Source organism: Pinus tabuliformis, chromosome 1_1, assembly GCF_031772625.1.
Source record: "Pinus tabuliformis cultivar Carrire ecotype Pingquan chromosome 1_1, CPIR1, whole genome shotgun sequence".
NCBI lineage: Eukaryota > Viridiplantae > Streptophyta > Pinopsida > Pinales > Pinaceae > Pinus > Pinus tabuliformis.
In genome coordinates, this window is record NC_142297.1 from 539,138,856 (window position 1) to 539,154,991 (window position 16,136).

At 38.8% G+C, this 16,136-nt stretch overlaps 1 protein-coding gene across 1 annotated transcript; it reads left to right on the forward strand.

Moving 5' to 3' along the window:
- The first annotated feature begins 2,396 nt into the window (after nucleotides 1-2,396).
- LOC149214186 (agmatine coumaroyltransferase-like) lies at nucleotides 2,397-4,192 on the forward strand. The gene is made up of 2 exons (XM_089389317.1): nucleotides 2,397-2,600; nucleotides 3,458-4,192. Exons 1-2 carry the CDS (start codon nucleotides 2,397-2,399, stop codon nucleotides 4,190-4,192), a joined length of 939 nt encoding a protein of 312 aa, XP_089245443.1.
- Nucleotides 4,193-16,136: the final 11,944 nt, after the last annotated feature.

Sequence of the window (16,136 nt, forward strand, 5' to 3'; positions counted from 1 at the left end):
TGTATATGACTGAATGCCCAGTAGTTGAAATTAAAGGGGAGTGTTGAAATATTAATTTCAACCTGCCGTACAGCTGCATTAAACGGCAACCGAAAACCACTTCAGAAAACTATTGTCCCTTATCGCATCGCCTTTTGTCAAAGGCTGTTTTTCCTTGGAGGCATCGGACACAATCAACTCCAGCCATGCGTCCTGTGTACGAACCAAATACTGCCCATCTCCCGGACATTAAAGTTCGTTTGGGTTGTGTGGCTGTAGGATCCGAAAATCGTCTGATTTGGTCAACCCGCTCCAACCTGCCAAAACGTTATTTTTACTTTTACTGTCGGTTTCATTTAATGTATTTAATGAAGTGTCATAGTTTTAGGTGAAGACTTTAAGTTTTTTCATACGACATGTGTTTTTTTTGTTTTTTTTTGTTAAGCCATATAATGTGTGAGCGTTGACCTTTTTAATTGTAATTGCACACGGGAGGAGAAGAAGTTGTGTTCGCAGCAGCGAGGGTTGAAGAACCAGAGGTTTGCACAGCAGTGCAAGGTTGAAGATTTGTAACAAAAGAAAAAGGAACGTGTATGTATATGCAATTTCTTTTTGTTATGTGTTGACTATTGTGTGATGCAAGGCATATGACACACAGCAGTGTGAAACATAAACGAATGGGGTTGAAATGTAATTTTTTATGTATTGCTCAAACGAAGGGGAGCAAGAACGAATGAAGAATGACTGTGTGAATTTTATTTTTGAGATTGAAAAGTTATGTAAGAAATTTTTACAGCATATGTAAGAATTTCATTTTTACAGCTGTAAATGTAAAAACCCCTTTTTACAACAGTAAATGTGTATGAAGCTTTTACACAGCAGTGTAAAAATCATTTGTAAAAGAGGCAGAGCTTTTTTTTGGTGAAGTTTTGGTGAATCCCTCTAAGAGAGAGGAAGAAAATTGTATTAGGTAGTTTATAAATTAATACAAGTTTATTTTGGCTAAGAAACTCTTCTTTGCTCAAAAATTTTTTTTTGGGCTTCCCTGTGCAAAAGATCCTGTGGAAGAAACAGAGTATTTCCTCTGTTCAATATTTGTTTGAAATTATCAAAAATTTCCAACATAGTGGTGGGAGAGAGGCACTATCAAGAGAACTTCAGTGGCGAAGGAACTACTGCAAAATTCATTATTGTTTTCCTCTACAGATCCATCTCAGTGCATTTTTCTTCCAACATTTACGTACTGGTCAACAAAGGGAATAGTGCAACATTTTCCCCTTAATCCCACGCTTATCGAGGTTTCCTTCAACTCACGGTTCAAAAGCGCGGACCGGATACCCTAATCTCGCACTTGTCGTGGTGAGTTGGAAGATCATGGTGGATCATTGGCATACTGGTGTAGTGGTGAGCTGGATGTTGGATCGTTAGCTTATATTAGGGTTTGTGTAGATCGTTGTGCTCGCTTTGGCTGTAAAGGTCACCTACCCTCGTGCCCTTGCCATTCGTGGGGAGTGCTGAAACACATCATCGTTGAAACAATAGTGTGATGTGGATCTACGTTAGGGCAGAATGGTGCCTAGTTGGTGCTTATTCATGCTTCTGCAGATTGGAAAGCGTGGTGATTCGTGGTGAGTTGGTAGATCAAAATATTTAAAGCTCGAGATCAATCGGTGGATTTTGACTATAAAAAATCGTTGGAGACTGCAGAGAGGATTGTTGTGAGATCCTTTGTTTTTTGGTAGTCTGTTGTGTTGCCTCCACACAGAGCAAACAGTGCAAGTTCTGACAAGTGCTTGATCAATCCTCTACGTTGACAGTTGAGATCACATGCCTATGGTGCTATGTTGATGTCAAATTCTAATTTCTGTGAGGCATATCAGAAGCCTGCGCTTCCAATTGTTTCTCCTTCAACGTTTTGAATGTTTTTCTCGTTGCCACTATTCACGCCTTCCCTGATATTTCATGGTTTGTGTATTTTGGTGGTGTAAGTCTGCTTCGATTTTCGATGGTACCCTATTTCGACTTTGGTGTTTTCTTGTTTACGAAGCTGACTTCGATGCATTAGAGGTCAAGATCGATCCAATGCTCGTTTGATGTGGTTTTCATTTGGCTGCACTTTCTTTTGGTTGTGCTTTGATGTGTTGAGGTCGAGAACATCATTCTTGAGATCGCTCCTTTGGTTTTTTTTTTCTTAAGATTGAGATCCTCAGTGTTTGTGTAGTTTTGATGGTGACCAGATCGATTGTTGGAGATTGAGGATCTTGAAGGAGATCCATAGATCCCTCATATCATGATGAACAATCACATGGAAAAAGCGTATCTGAATGAGAGCAATAAGCACAATGGGTCGAATTACAACAATTGGAAGTTCAAATTGCAGACATTGGTAAAGGGTTCAAGTGGGTGGGAAATTGCAAATGCGGACGAAGTTAAAGGGTTTAAATGAGTGGGAAATTGCAAATGGGGACGAAGTTAAGCTGACTACAGCTGAAGGTGGAACAACGGCAGCAATTCAATATTGGGAGAAGAAGGAAAACAAAGTGCAGTTGTTTTTGAAGATGTCAATGAAAGAAAACATCATCCATCACGCGAAAGAGTGCAAAAATGCCAATGATATTTGGGTGACTTTGAAGGATCTGTATGAGATAAAGAATACAAATCACCTTTTATTTCTGAAGAGGAAAATTCTCTCCATCACAATGGAGAAGAATGAATCTGGGGTTGCCTTCATCTCTTGGATCAAAGTGTTGAGAGAATTTTCCAAAAAACCTACTTTAAGTTTGTTTAAATAATTTTTTATTACTAAAATAAATTCAGCTTAATCAAAAATCCCGAAAGCACCTGAAATCTTAAAACTTGATAACCGTAAATCCTGAATTTCGAATAATTCTACCCTATTTTTACAAAATTATATTTATGGTTTAAATTTATAATTAAGAAAAAAAAAAATCTGTTCTAAATTTTTATCAAAATAAAGTAGAAAAAACAACCATCAAAAAGGCTTAGTGCCTAATAGTTAAACTTGAGGAGATTCACTGATTTGAGAAAATAACATAATTACAGTTTGAGATAAAGATTGGCATGTGTTACTGTGGATAAGATGAACTGGCAACGATTAGATTGATGCGACGGACAAAGTCAAACCTACTGCTATGTGGAAGCGGCAACCAATATTTCCTATGCTATTCGGTATTTAATGCTTCTAAGACAGTACCATACAGTACATATGCCAGGCCAACCAGGAAATCCGACTTCCCCTTTTCCGGTTATGGCCACTTCGTCTGTTGGATGTATGCATGCATGGGTCCATTTCGTACTCGTGGATGGCGGATAATGATGAAAGGGCATGATTAATGCGATGGGAGGGTTTGGTTTAGTTTCAAATTCAAAATTTGAATGTTATTCATAACCATCTCCTGCTTCCCATTTGGTGAACCTATGGACGATGTTTCAAAAGTAACGATCATGGGTATTGCAGGTCACTGCTTTTCAGGGAGGCGGATTTTGCATCGGAGCCAATTTTCATCACGTCATTGCAGACGGGAATTCCTTTTCGCATTTCATGAGCAGTTGGGCAGAGTGTAGCAGAGAAATTTCCATTTCCAAGAGTCCTCACCACATGAGAACAGTCTTTCAGCGGGACAATGGAGATCGCGCAATACCCAACCTTTATTTGAGGGCTGAAGAAGTTGTCACTGATTTGATTAGAGAGGCGCAAATTTTCAGGTTTGTCCTAGATAATTCGCTGCCCTTAAAATATTCAGAAATCAATGCAAGTGCTGGTGATCACTCAGTGGAAAACATTGACATCAGTATTGTCCAGAATTCTGTCGAAGATGAAACAAATCTAGAAATATCAACATTTCATTTCAGCGAAAAAATAATTCAAGGTTTGAAGGAACGATCGGGCTCTTCAACTTCATTTGTAGCAGTTTCCACGCAGTTTTGGAGATGCGTAATGAAAGCTCGACAAGTTCCAGAGAACGAGCCCATTTATTTTAGAGTGCCTATTGACTTCAGAGGGCGGGTAAAACCGCCATTGCCTCCAACATATTTTGGGAACTGCGTATGCAGCGGTATTGTCGGGACTACGGCGAAGCAGTTATTGGCGCAGGATATCATCTTTGTTGCGACTCTCATCCAAGAGCTCGTCTCTTCCTGTGCCGCAGAGTTGCAGACTTCGTCGAATCTCGTCTTGGAAGTGGAAACATAGACCCAATTCTTGGAAATTTATGTAATGATTACATTGTAATGACATTCATGTCTCCGAAATTTCGTGTTTACGAGATAGACCACGGATGGGGAAGGCCACTGAATGTACAGGCTGCTTCCTTGAAAGAAATTGGAAGGATGAAGTTGTTCCCTGGAAGAGAAGGGGGAAAGAGTATTGATGTGTCCACAAAACTCCCTCGCCATCAGATGGAAACTCTAAAACAGTTACTCATGGTCATCCCCGCGATTTATTGATGATGCTTCGTTCTTTATTAGCGTGCACCTCTTCTTTCTCGCTGCACATATGCCATGTTTGCGACTAGTTGATTTGTCATGTGAATAAACAAGAATTTAGGTTGAAGGGAATTGCATCCTGAAATCGGAATTCGACACGTCTGTGCAATTGAATCTAATATTCTGATTGAAATAATATTTAAGCCTTTGTGATGACTACGTTTTCATCTGGTCTTCATCTGGTTGTGATGACTACGTTTTCATCGGGTCCTCATTTGGTTTTGATGATCCACATTTGTGGGTTAGCCAAAAAATTCTCTCATATAATTTTTACCGAAAGACTTTGTTTAATATTTATATATATTAACTTGCTTTTTGTTAACGTATCTTTCCTTTTAGCTTTAATAATTTGTTCTATGCTTCGTTCTTTATTTAGATTTTCCAAGAAGTTGATATCATAATTATTAGATATAATTCAATCTCACAAGACGATTTGGTGGGAGTTATTTTTTCTTTAGTATGGTTAAAGTTGGAATTGGATTATTATCATCAAATGGAGCTTTGGAACAATTTTTGAGGTTGAAATGACCATGGATAAGTGAAACACTAAAGGAATTTGTTCTAGCATATATATCTAGATTACACACGCATAACGTTTTAAGAGCAAGGTCATACTTGATGACTATATGAGGGTGCAAAGGGTCGATAAATATTGTTGTGTAAAAAGTAAAATTTCATAAAAAAAATGTTATAAAAAAATGTCATTTATATTGTTATTGAATTGATTATATCATGAAGGTCTCTATGAATTTAATTGAGGCTTTATGTCAAGAATTTTTTCCTACATTTAAAGTAGACTTCATATAAATATGTTTGGACATATTTATATGAACATACAAAACAATAAAGGAAAACATAAAAGGACCTAAATAAGATACTTAATCAATAAAGCCCCAAGGGATAGCTCAGTTTTTCGAGTTCTCGTTGCTAAGTACCTTGCTTATTATGAGGTCACGGGGTCAAATCTCCTCGACGCCCTTGGGGTTAGGCCTTGCTAGTTTGGCCGATGGGTAGATCCTTTCGGGTTGATCTACCTTGATTTTCCCGTGGATGTAGTGGTCACTCAGTGTCTGTGAACCACCCTTAAAAAAAACATACTTAATCAATATTATAGTTCCATAATACCTATATATGATTTATCTAGATAAAACAAGTTGATGCAACCATTGGACGAATGATGGAAGATGGAAGTGAATGACTCATATAAGGGAAACCCAAGATTATTATATTTTGTAGTTACATATGTCAAATAATTATATATTGATAAAATATTCACTAAACAATTATATATTTTAGTATCGTGACCCATGCTATTGGGATATTAGGAGATCGGGTCTCCCGTGTCATGAGATCTATCGAGTGATGTAGCTGCTAGTAATTTTTCCTCATGCCCTTCAACTCTCTATCATCTATTTCTCCTTAGCATGCTTCATGACATCTAAAATGTTTTTCATCAACCCACTAGAACTAATTCCTAACATTTGAAATTACCTTCATCTCTATTATAGGACATATCGGAATGTTGGCTCACTGGAATATCACAGATCCATGCACCTCAAAAATTTCTCTGGTACATTTCTATCCTAGTATAGATAGAATGTCAATTGATAGATACTCTTTTATATTAGTTAACATTACCAAATATTGAATTTTGGCATATTAAAAATTTAGAGGTTAAACACATTCATGAAACACATTACAAGTTTTCTAATATGAGTTGTCTCAGTAGGCAAACAATTTCAAATCCTGATAGAAAGAAAATATTCCCTTTAACTAAATTTTGTTCCAAGGGATACCGGGATATCGAGTGTCGAGAGATCAGGGTATTAATTATCAGGGATTTCTTAATGCACTACTCTTAACAGAGTCTCATCCCGATCTAATATGTGGAACCTTGCTAATGGAACCTTGAAATATGGGGATTTCAAGAGATTGAGATATCAGGTGATGGGGTGTTCAAGTATCGATTGATCGGGGCTTCAAAGTTTCAAGAGACTAGGAAAAACAACTTTGAATTAAAATAACTGATGTGTTTCTATCCTGAATCTAGCAAAAACGTTATGCAATACACCTACTACTTGTCAATTAACATTTATTTTGGGAGTTGGGTATTGAGTTGTTAGATTTTAAAATTTAAACATTAAACACAATTCAAATGACCCAACCCTATATTTGATCTTATCTGTAGAACCTTGCAACACTGGAAACCTTTGTCTAATCAATGACCTATGCTAGAATGCTCCTTCTACTTAGTTTCTTAAATTGACCTCAATATTACACAATAATGCATAAATTACTTAGAATTCGATCTACAGAGAAATAAATACACATGTGACCATGAGTTGGGAGATAGTCCAATCTTGTAATATCAAAGCATGTGAAGAACAAAGGATCTCACTCAGAATTATACTATGTATTAACTCAAATAAAAACACATCAATCAAAGCGGGGCATACATTACTCAAAGGCATAAATACACTACACACTACACCATTACATATGTACATAGAATTTCTCTGTAATATTTGTCTACCATTAATATCTACTCCTCGTCCTTTTCGAGATTAAATTCACTAGTTTATCTTGACCACTCTCTTGGCCTAATTCAACATAGTTTGGGCCTTTGTTTGTCCTAGCCACACACTTCAATCCATTCTAATCCATTCTGATGTCTTACATAAATAATTAGAATATGAAGCTTCCATATTATAACAAATCTAACAAATCCATAAGCTCTACAACTGATTACTGTAATAACTCTTAACTCTAACCTCTTATGGATCAAATTTATCTTCTAAATGTTATTTATACTCATACGAGGATCACATCTTCTTACAAAGACTTCACCTCATAATGATGAAAGGGCATGATTAATGCAATGGGAGGGTTTGGTTTAGTTTCAAATTCAAAATTTTAATGTTATTCATCACCATCTCCCGCTTCCCATTTGGTCAAAATATCTTTGTTCGCCATAAGGAATGCCTGAAGAACCATGCGGCCTGCATCAGGGACGACGCAAATGATGGTTGCAACAAATTCATGGCCAGCAGTGACTAAAGCACTCTGGAATCCCTCAGGTGCACTCCCAATGCCTGCCACTATAATTTCCACAGGGGAGACAACAGAAATGGAGGAGCCGACCCTCGGTGCTTCCTGCTATTACGGCTGCTACGGTAGCAACCACAATGGCTCCTCCAAGAGGCCTGGCGGTGGGATTCACCTCCCGGTGCCTGCTCTCCATGTGCCCCTGGTGTTGCCCTCCATTCCATTCCATATCCTGCGCTCCCATCCGCAGATGATCATGGTGATCTTTGACATTGGCAGTCAGAACCACGACCACATGATGAGCGTTGTCGATGTTGTAAATGTGTTAAAAAACCTGCACATATGAATCTAGCTAGTAAAGGTTGAACACACAACTTTGCAGAGCAAAAACACTAAAAGAATCGAAAGAACAAAAAGAATGATTTATTTAGAAAATAGGTTACAATGCTCATGATATAGCATTACTGGGTGAAGATCCCAAGGTAATGCACCATAGTGGTGATCAATTAGAGGACTCAACAACAAGTTCCGGAGAGAACTAGCCAGTTGCGGAGTGAAAGTAGGAGCAAATCAGGGAGTAAATCATGCAGAAGAACTAGCCAGTTGCAGAGTGAAAGGAGGAGAAAATCAGGGAGTAAATCATGCAGAAGAACTAACCAGTTGCGGAGTAAAAGGAGGAGAAAATCAGGGAGTAAATCATGCAGAAAGGATCTTGCATGTATTCCCATGCTCTAATTAAGTGTCTGCATGTTCCAGTAATGAAGGTCCTTGGTGTGTAGTACCTCCAGCACCCACTCTGAACACCACTATGGGGAAAAATAGAAAATGGGCCCTGGCAACTAAGGCCACAAGTCACCCAAAATACAGTGAAACTTGTAGTAAAATTGAGGAAAGAGGGAAAACCTTGTGGGAAACCCCCCCCCCCCCCCTGGCCCCCCAAAATACAATGTAATCAAAAGAAAAGAGGAAGAAAAGATAGTTGCTAAGCAACTGTGTCCTTCACTCCAAGACGATTGTGTAGAGAGTGAAACTTCTACTCAGTGAATGTCTTGGTGAAGATGTCTGCAGTCTATTATGCTGAAGGACAGAACTACAAATCAATGATCCAATCATGTACTAAGTCTCTAATGTAGTGCATATGGATCTCTATGTGCTTCGTCTGCTGCCATTATACTGGATCCCTACAAAATTTTAGAGTGCTATGGTTGTCACACCAAATGACAGTGGGCTGGTGGAACTGGACGCCCAACTCAGTGAGGAAGTGTTGTAGCCACAGAGCCTGAATGGTGATGTTGACTACTCCTCTGTACTCGGCCTCAGCTGAAGAGAGAGTAATAGGAGCTTGCTTCTTGCTCAACCAACAAATAGGGCCAAACCCTAGACTGAGTGAATATCTGAAGGTGGACTTGCGATCAATGTTGTCGCCCACCCAACCAAAATCTGTGAAGCCAAGGAGATTCAATGCAGTGCTTGCTACACAGTGAATTCCGAAGGTGATGGTGCCCTGCACATATCGGAGGATGCGCTTGTCAACATTCCAATGTAGCTCATGTGGCTCTTGCATGTATCTGGAAATTGTCCCTACTACATATGAGAGATCTGGTCTAGAGTGGGTGAGGTATAGTAAGCTCCCCACTAGCTGTTGGTAGAGAGTATTGTCAACTAATGGAGTGTCACCTCCATCCTTAAGGCGGACCCTAGACATAAAAGGAGTTGGTGCTGGCTTGCAGTCAGTCATGTGAAATCTCTCGAGGAGATCCCGTGCATACTTAGCTTGAGAGAGTTTGATTCCTGTGGCATCCTGGCTGATCTCAAGACCAAGAAAGAAGTGTAACGGACCCATGTCCATCATCAAGAATGTATCATGCAAGTCCCTCTTGACTGCAACGATGGCTGAAGCCGAGCTGCCCGTGATCAGGAGATCATCCACATACAAAACTAAGATAAGAAGAGAATCATGTGTCCTGAGCATGTAAACATTCGGATCAGACTTACATCTTTCAAAGTTTTGTGATAAGAGAAAAGAATCCATCTTTGCATACCAAGCTCTCGGGGCTTGCTTAAGACCGTAGAGAGACTTCTTCAGTCTGCAGACCAAAGATGAATCCTGAATGAAACCATGTGGCTGCTCAATGTAGATCTCCTCAGATAGGTATCCGTGAAGAAAGGCATTCTTCACATCCTTCTGATGTACTTCCCACCCTTGGGCAGCCGCAATGGCAAGTGCAAGGCATATGGAATCCATCTTGCTACTGGAGCAATGGTCTCATCATAATCAATGCCATGCACTTGATGGAAGCCTTTGGCTACTAGCCTGGCTTTCTGTCTAGTGATTTGCCCATCTGCAGCACTCTTGGTCCTGTAGACCCATTTGCATCGGACAAGTTTCCTTCCTGAAGGAAGGGGGACCAGATCCCAGGTCTGGTTCTCGAGGAGGGAGTTATACTCCTCCTCCATGGTGGACTCCCAAGAGGGATGCCCAGCAACCTCAGCATAAGACTGCGGATTAGAAGACTGAACCAAATGACAATGCCAAGATGGCATTGGTTTAGTGGCAGTGAGGGCAAGAGGAGGCTCAATAAACTTTGAGCTAGTCCTCCGTGAATCAGAATTATCCCCCACAAGACCATTTCTAGCAGCTGGGTGGTCTTGTGCATATATCTCACTTAAGCTCTTTGTTCTCTAATTTATGACAGGGGAATTTGATTCACTGTTGGAAGCCTGATCTGGTCTTGGATGTGGATCATCATATGCATGCACTAGATTTTTATCTGAAGACTTTGTCTCTGCATCTACATGCTCTACCTCGGCATCTGCATGCTCTGTATCTGCATCTGAGTGTACTGAGTCATCATCTCGGACATGAGGTAGATAAAAGGTGTCTGCATGTAGTAATTAAAGTGCATGCGAGAGACTTTCCTCAAATTTGACACTTCTCTCAATGATGAGCTTGTCCGTAGAGGAAATCAGGAGTCGGTATCCCTTCACACCATCAGGGTATCCAACAAAGATGCACTCAATGCTCTGTGGATCAAGAGCTTTCCTCTTTTCAGAGGGGATCCTGGCCCATGCTCGAGAGTCGAAAACACGGAAGTGGGTGACCTCCAGTTTAGTGCTACTCCAAGCCTCAAAGGGGGACCAATCCTTGATAGACCTATGAGGAGATCCGTTCTAGATGTAGTTAGCACAATTAAGTTCTTTAGCCCATAGCTTATGAGGTAGTGACTTAGCATGCAGCATGCAAGAAGCCATCTCTTTGAGAGATCGGTTCTTTCTCTCAGCAACTCCATTCTGCTGCGGAGTGTATGGAACTGTGTACTGCAACTGTATGCCAGACTCAAGGCAAAGGTTCTAAAGTGCTGTGTTAACATATTCACCCCCATTTTCTGTACGGAGAGCTTTGATCTTTCTCTCTGACTGTGTCTCAACTAGTGCTTTGAAATCTTCAAAGTGTGCAAAAACTTCAAATTTTTCCCTGAGAAAATACACCAAAGTATACCGTGAGAAATAATCAATAAATGTAAGCACATACCTTGCTTTGTTGATGGAAGGATGAGGAAAAGGCCACATGAGATTACTATGGTTTAGATCTAGAGGAGAGGATGCTCTGTGAGTCTTGTCGGTGTTAAACTTTTCTCTAGGATGTTTGCCAAGGACACACCCTTCACAAACTCCTTTGGAGAAACTGATATTTGGCAAGCCTTCCACCATCTCATGCTTGCTTAGTTGCTGCATAACCTGTAATTTAAATTAACAAACCTCTTGTGCCAAAGCCTACTACAATCATCAACATGTGTAAGCAATAAGAAGGATTCAGATTCAATAAGTTTAGAAAATTTATATAGTCTAGCTCCATTGTTTACCTCACCGGTTGCAATTTTGGAGCTGCTATGTAGGTCATATATGTTCACTACATCTGGAGTGAATTCCACTCTCTTTCCTGTGCTAAAATGAGTGATCTGATAAACTGAAAGCAGGTTTACCGAAAGTTTTGGAACATGAAGCACATCTTCAAAGCTTCCGTGTAAAATTTCCACTCTACCTTTTCCGGTGACCTCAATAAGTGAGTCATCTCCCATGAGGATGGGAGGTCCTTTGCATGCATCCAAAGAGGAATAGACTTCCTTTGTAGCAACCATATGATGTGATGCACCAGAATCTATAATCCATGCATCAGGGGAAGAGTTAATTGCAACTAAAGCATGAAAATTACTACCTTTCCCCTGTGGTGGATCCTCAGTTTTCTTCTTGGCGCCTTGACGGATGTGGTCCCCAAGGTTGTGCTTTTGAAGGATTTCTGCCATTTGGTCAATTTGTTTCTTCATGCACGAGGATTCTGGATAGAATCCTTGGTGACAATAGGTGCATTTGTCTCCTTTCTTCCCTTTCTCATTTCTGGAGCTGGAGGAGTCATTGAAGGGCTTGGTGTACCCTTCCTTCTTTGGATGGGAATGCGATTTTCCCTTGTCTTTTTGTTGCTGATTTTTCTGATTTGAATCAGATCTGTGATTTTTATTGTGGCTGCCATCATGCAAAACGAGTGCATACACTTTTGGAGGTTTGATTTTCCCCATGCCAATGAGTTTATCTTGCTCAAAAGTGAGGGACTCCATGAACTCTTTGAGAGATGGCATAGTGTAGGATTTACCTATTGCAAGCCTTACTGAATGAAATGTAGACACAAAGGCGGAGTATTCTGGTCCGAGCTTTTACATAATAGAGAAAACTTGGCGACTCTCCTCCTTGGATTTGTCAATTCCACAACCCTTGAGTTGTAGCAATAGATCATTATATTTGGTGAAGAAGTCTTGAATTCTGTCATAGTTTCGTGGATCCAATGAGAGAAGCTCCACTTCGAGCAGATGTCCTTTCATCTCATCCTGTTTCTCGTAGATTTCTTCAACCTTTTTCCAAATCTCATTGGGAGTATTGTAGGCAGATAGATGAAACTACAACTCTGGGGAGATGCACATGCATATTGATCCATGGGCCTCATCCATGCGGTTTAGGTACTTGGATTTCTCTATGGCTGAAGTGGGTTCCACTTCTACAGCCATGGTAATCCTGTACAACCCTTTCTGACGAAGGTACCAAGCCATTTGGTCCTTCCATTCGTGATAGTTGTATGGTGTTAGGATCAATGCTTTGGGAAACTCCATTTTTCTGTCAATCTTCAATCGCCAAGCTGTAATACCTGCAAAATAAAGTACTGGTGTGCCTTTTGTCTAGCAACCAACTTGCTTCGATGCCATTTAAATGTTTTAGAAAACCTGCACAGATGAATCTAGCTAGTAAAGGTTGAGTACACAGCTTTGCAGAGAAAAAACACTAAAAGAATCGAAAGAACAAAAATAATAATTTATTCAGAAAATAGGTTACAATGGTCATGATATATAATTTAAGGGTGAAGATCTCAAGGTAATGTGCCATAGTCGTGATCAATGAGAGGACTCAACACCTATAGCAAGTTCCAGAGAGAACTAGTCAGTTGCAGAGTGGAAGGAGGAGCAAATCAGGGAGTAAATCATGCAGAAAGGATCTTGCATGTAGTCCCATGCTCTAACTAAGTGTCCGCATGTGCCAGTAATGAAGGTCCTAGGTGTGTAGTACCTCCAACAGGTGTTCATGCCATGTACATGGCTGGCCACTCAAACCTAGATGCAGCAAAATGCTGAGGCGCAGCAAGATATATTGCAGCTATTCTACTCATGGCGGGAGTAACTTCTACGATGGCAGTTGTGAATCATATGTGTGGATACACAGTCCCACTCATTCTGCAATACATCAGCGTACTGTAGCACTGCGTACTGTTGTCTATGCCAGAACACAGTCCTAGCAAAACCATGTCTGCACTTCTTTATAATTACAGGCAAAGCATTGCAGCCCAAAACGCCTACTCACTTAGAGATAATGCTCATCAAACAATCGATCTAACAACAAAAATCCAGATGGTAGAAAACATAGCAGAATCGTTGGACTGAGAACTTCATTTTTCCAAATTTGCGATCCCAAGGAATGATTCATGATTACAATTTAGATGATTGAAATAATTTTGTAACATACTATTAGAACTCGTGTCTCTTACCTTTGATCTAATTACAATGTCAATCTCCACGACTCTAGTTTGGGTCAAGCTCCTGATCCTCCCCCTGCATCTTTGGAATCTCCCATCATTAACTTTTATTGGAAATGTAATTGGGAAGTTTTATTGTCGCAACTCATAAATTGAAAATTTCTCTAAGACCACTTATGCTCGAGTATGTGTGGAGATGGATTTTAATAAGGGTTTTCCTACCAAGATGTATAGGTTTAAAAGCTTAATTATGAAAAATGTTTCATTTCGATGTCAAGTGTGTTATGAAATAGGGCATGTAATAAAAAAATACCCCGAGTATTTGCAGAATAATAGAGTCCAGAAAAATAACTGGACGATAAAATGGTGGGAATGAGCTCAGAGTGAACATTATATGATATAAAAGAAGAGAAAGAAGAAAAAGAAAAACTTGGAAGAAGTTATTTTCAAATAAAATTCATTAAGGGAAACAAAAATCAATTAAGAAGAAGTGCATTTCAATGAAGACCCTCTAGATTTAGTGACAACGAAATCCCATAGATAGAAAACTCTTGTGAAAGTTGGATCCCCTTCTGAATCCTCAAGGAATAAAGACGGAAAAGAAATATCATGGGCATATGAGGCAGGTGAGGAAGAACTTAAAGACAACAATGCTCACTCACTGAAGACTGGTTGACCCATCAGATTTAGCAGAAAGCACAGGTTGGACCCAAGTTGGGAAGAAGGGAAAAATGTTTCGCAAAGGAAAATAATAAGCTAGTCAAAATCAAATCAAAAGTAGTGAAAAATGGATTGTAAATGTACTTGGATCTTGGGAGCATTCTGGAAAATTTATAGGTGGAAAGGGAACAATTTTTTTGTATCATGTGGAACTCGCATGATGATTTGGATTGAGCTTCGTGGGTTCCCGGAGTTCACATCTTTGAAATCAAAACTTACCTATATTCATCATTATGCCAACGAAACTATACCATTTTCTATGACAAACAGACCATAGATGCATGGTTATATAACACAATACTCAATCTCAAACCCACAAGGAAAATTGGTAGCTTTGATGAAATGTGACAGTTCTGGGATGGATCCCAACTTTATTTTTTAGTAAAACTCTCATATCCATTTCATTTATTTATACCCTATCACAAATCCATTTTGTATGCTTGACCACATACTTATATTTTTATTTATAAGGTCCTACTTAAGTCCAACTTGTCAAGTTGAAAGTTAAGGTTGATTTTTCCTCTTAAAAATACATTATAGTTAATGGTTTTGACCAAGATACTTGAAAACGTTTCAAGAATGGTTTAGCATAATTTGTAAAACCTTTGAAGTTACGTAAATAGTGACCATATATAATTGCACCAAATATTGGCTAGTTTGGCATTATGAATCTAGTTGAATATGTTTGATCTTTTTAAAGTAATATCAAATGTATACAAATGTGATATTACTTAGTTGAAGTTTATTTTATGGTCAAGTCAAAATTAAAAAATACTAAAACAAAATACAAAACATATATCAACAAAAAATGTTTCTGCACCCACAATAAAAAATTAACAACAAATGAATAATACATGATATTAAAATCATATGTAAAAATAAAAATAAAATGTCATGTGAAGGGAATTTTTAAAAGGAAATTGTCATAAAAAAGTTACTAATGGGTAGGTGTCTATCAATTTTATACCTTGGTTGCAAGAACTTGTTAGACAAGAATGAGATTGATAATTTTTTCACAAGTTCAAAATTGGATGGTGAAAAATGGAAGACAACCATTTAACATATTCCCACTATTCAATCTCAAAGCTCTTTTCCAGTCAAAAAATATATAGCTCTATTGGAATAATTATACCTATTTGTGACATAGCGTATGGTAATTAGTCCTCATTTAAATTGTTTTGATTTCAATTAACTTACACTATTTGGAATTTTTTATAAATTTTACCAAAATATATGTAAAATTTAAATTTCATTTTGGTATTGCTGGAAGCCATGTTGAAAATTATAATTAATTTGTTTATTTTTTATGTTTTCTAAAAATATCTTGTGGCCATTTAAGAATCCATCCCCCAATTGCCATGTAAGCATCCTTGCAATTTCCATGTGGATGTTTCTATTCCCACATGTTGCCATCATACAATTCCATTTCAACTTACCACATAAATGACAGGTGGCACTTTCCTTCCACATGTCATCACTATACAATGCCACGTCAAAAAATACTACACTATCATGTCACATCAACCTGCCATGTCAAAACCTTATTAGGTTTCAACAGTATTGAGAGGGAAGTACAATAAAGGAGGTCCCAACCTTCTGATACTCAACACCCTATACCTCAATTTCCCAACATTTAATATCCAATGGCCCAAAAACTAGATTTCTTAGTGGTCGATATACTATGGCTAGTTGCGAAAATTCTCATTAGTTAATAGGCATATCATGTTACGTTAGCAGCAAGGTTGGTTCGAAGTCCTACTCATCTCTATCACCCAATACCCAACCTCCCCATCACTTGAATTTCGACACACCA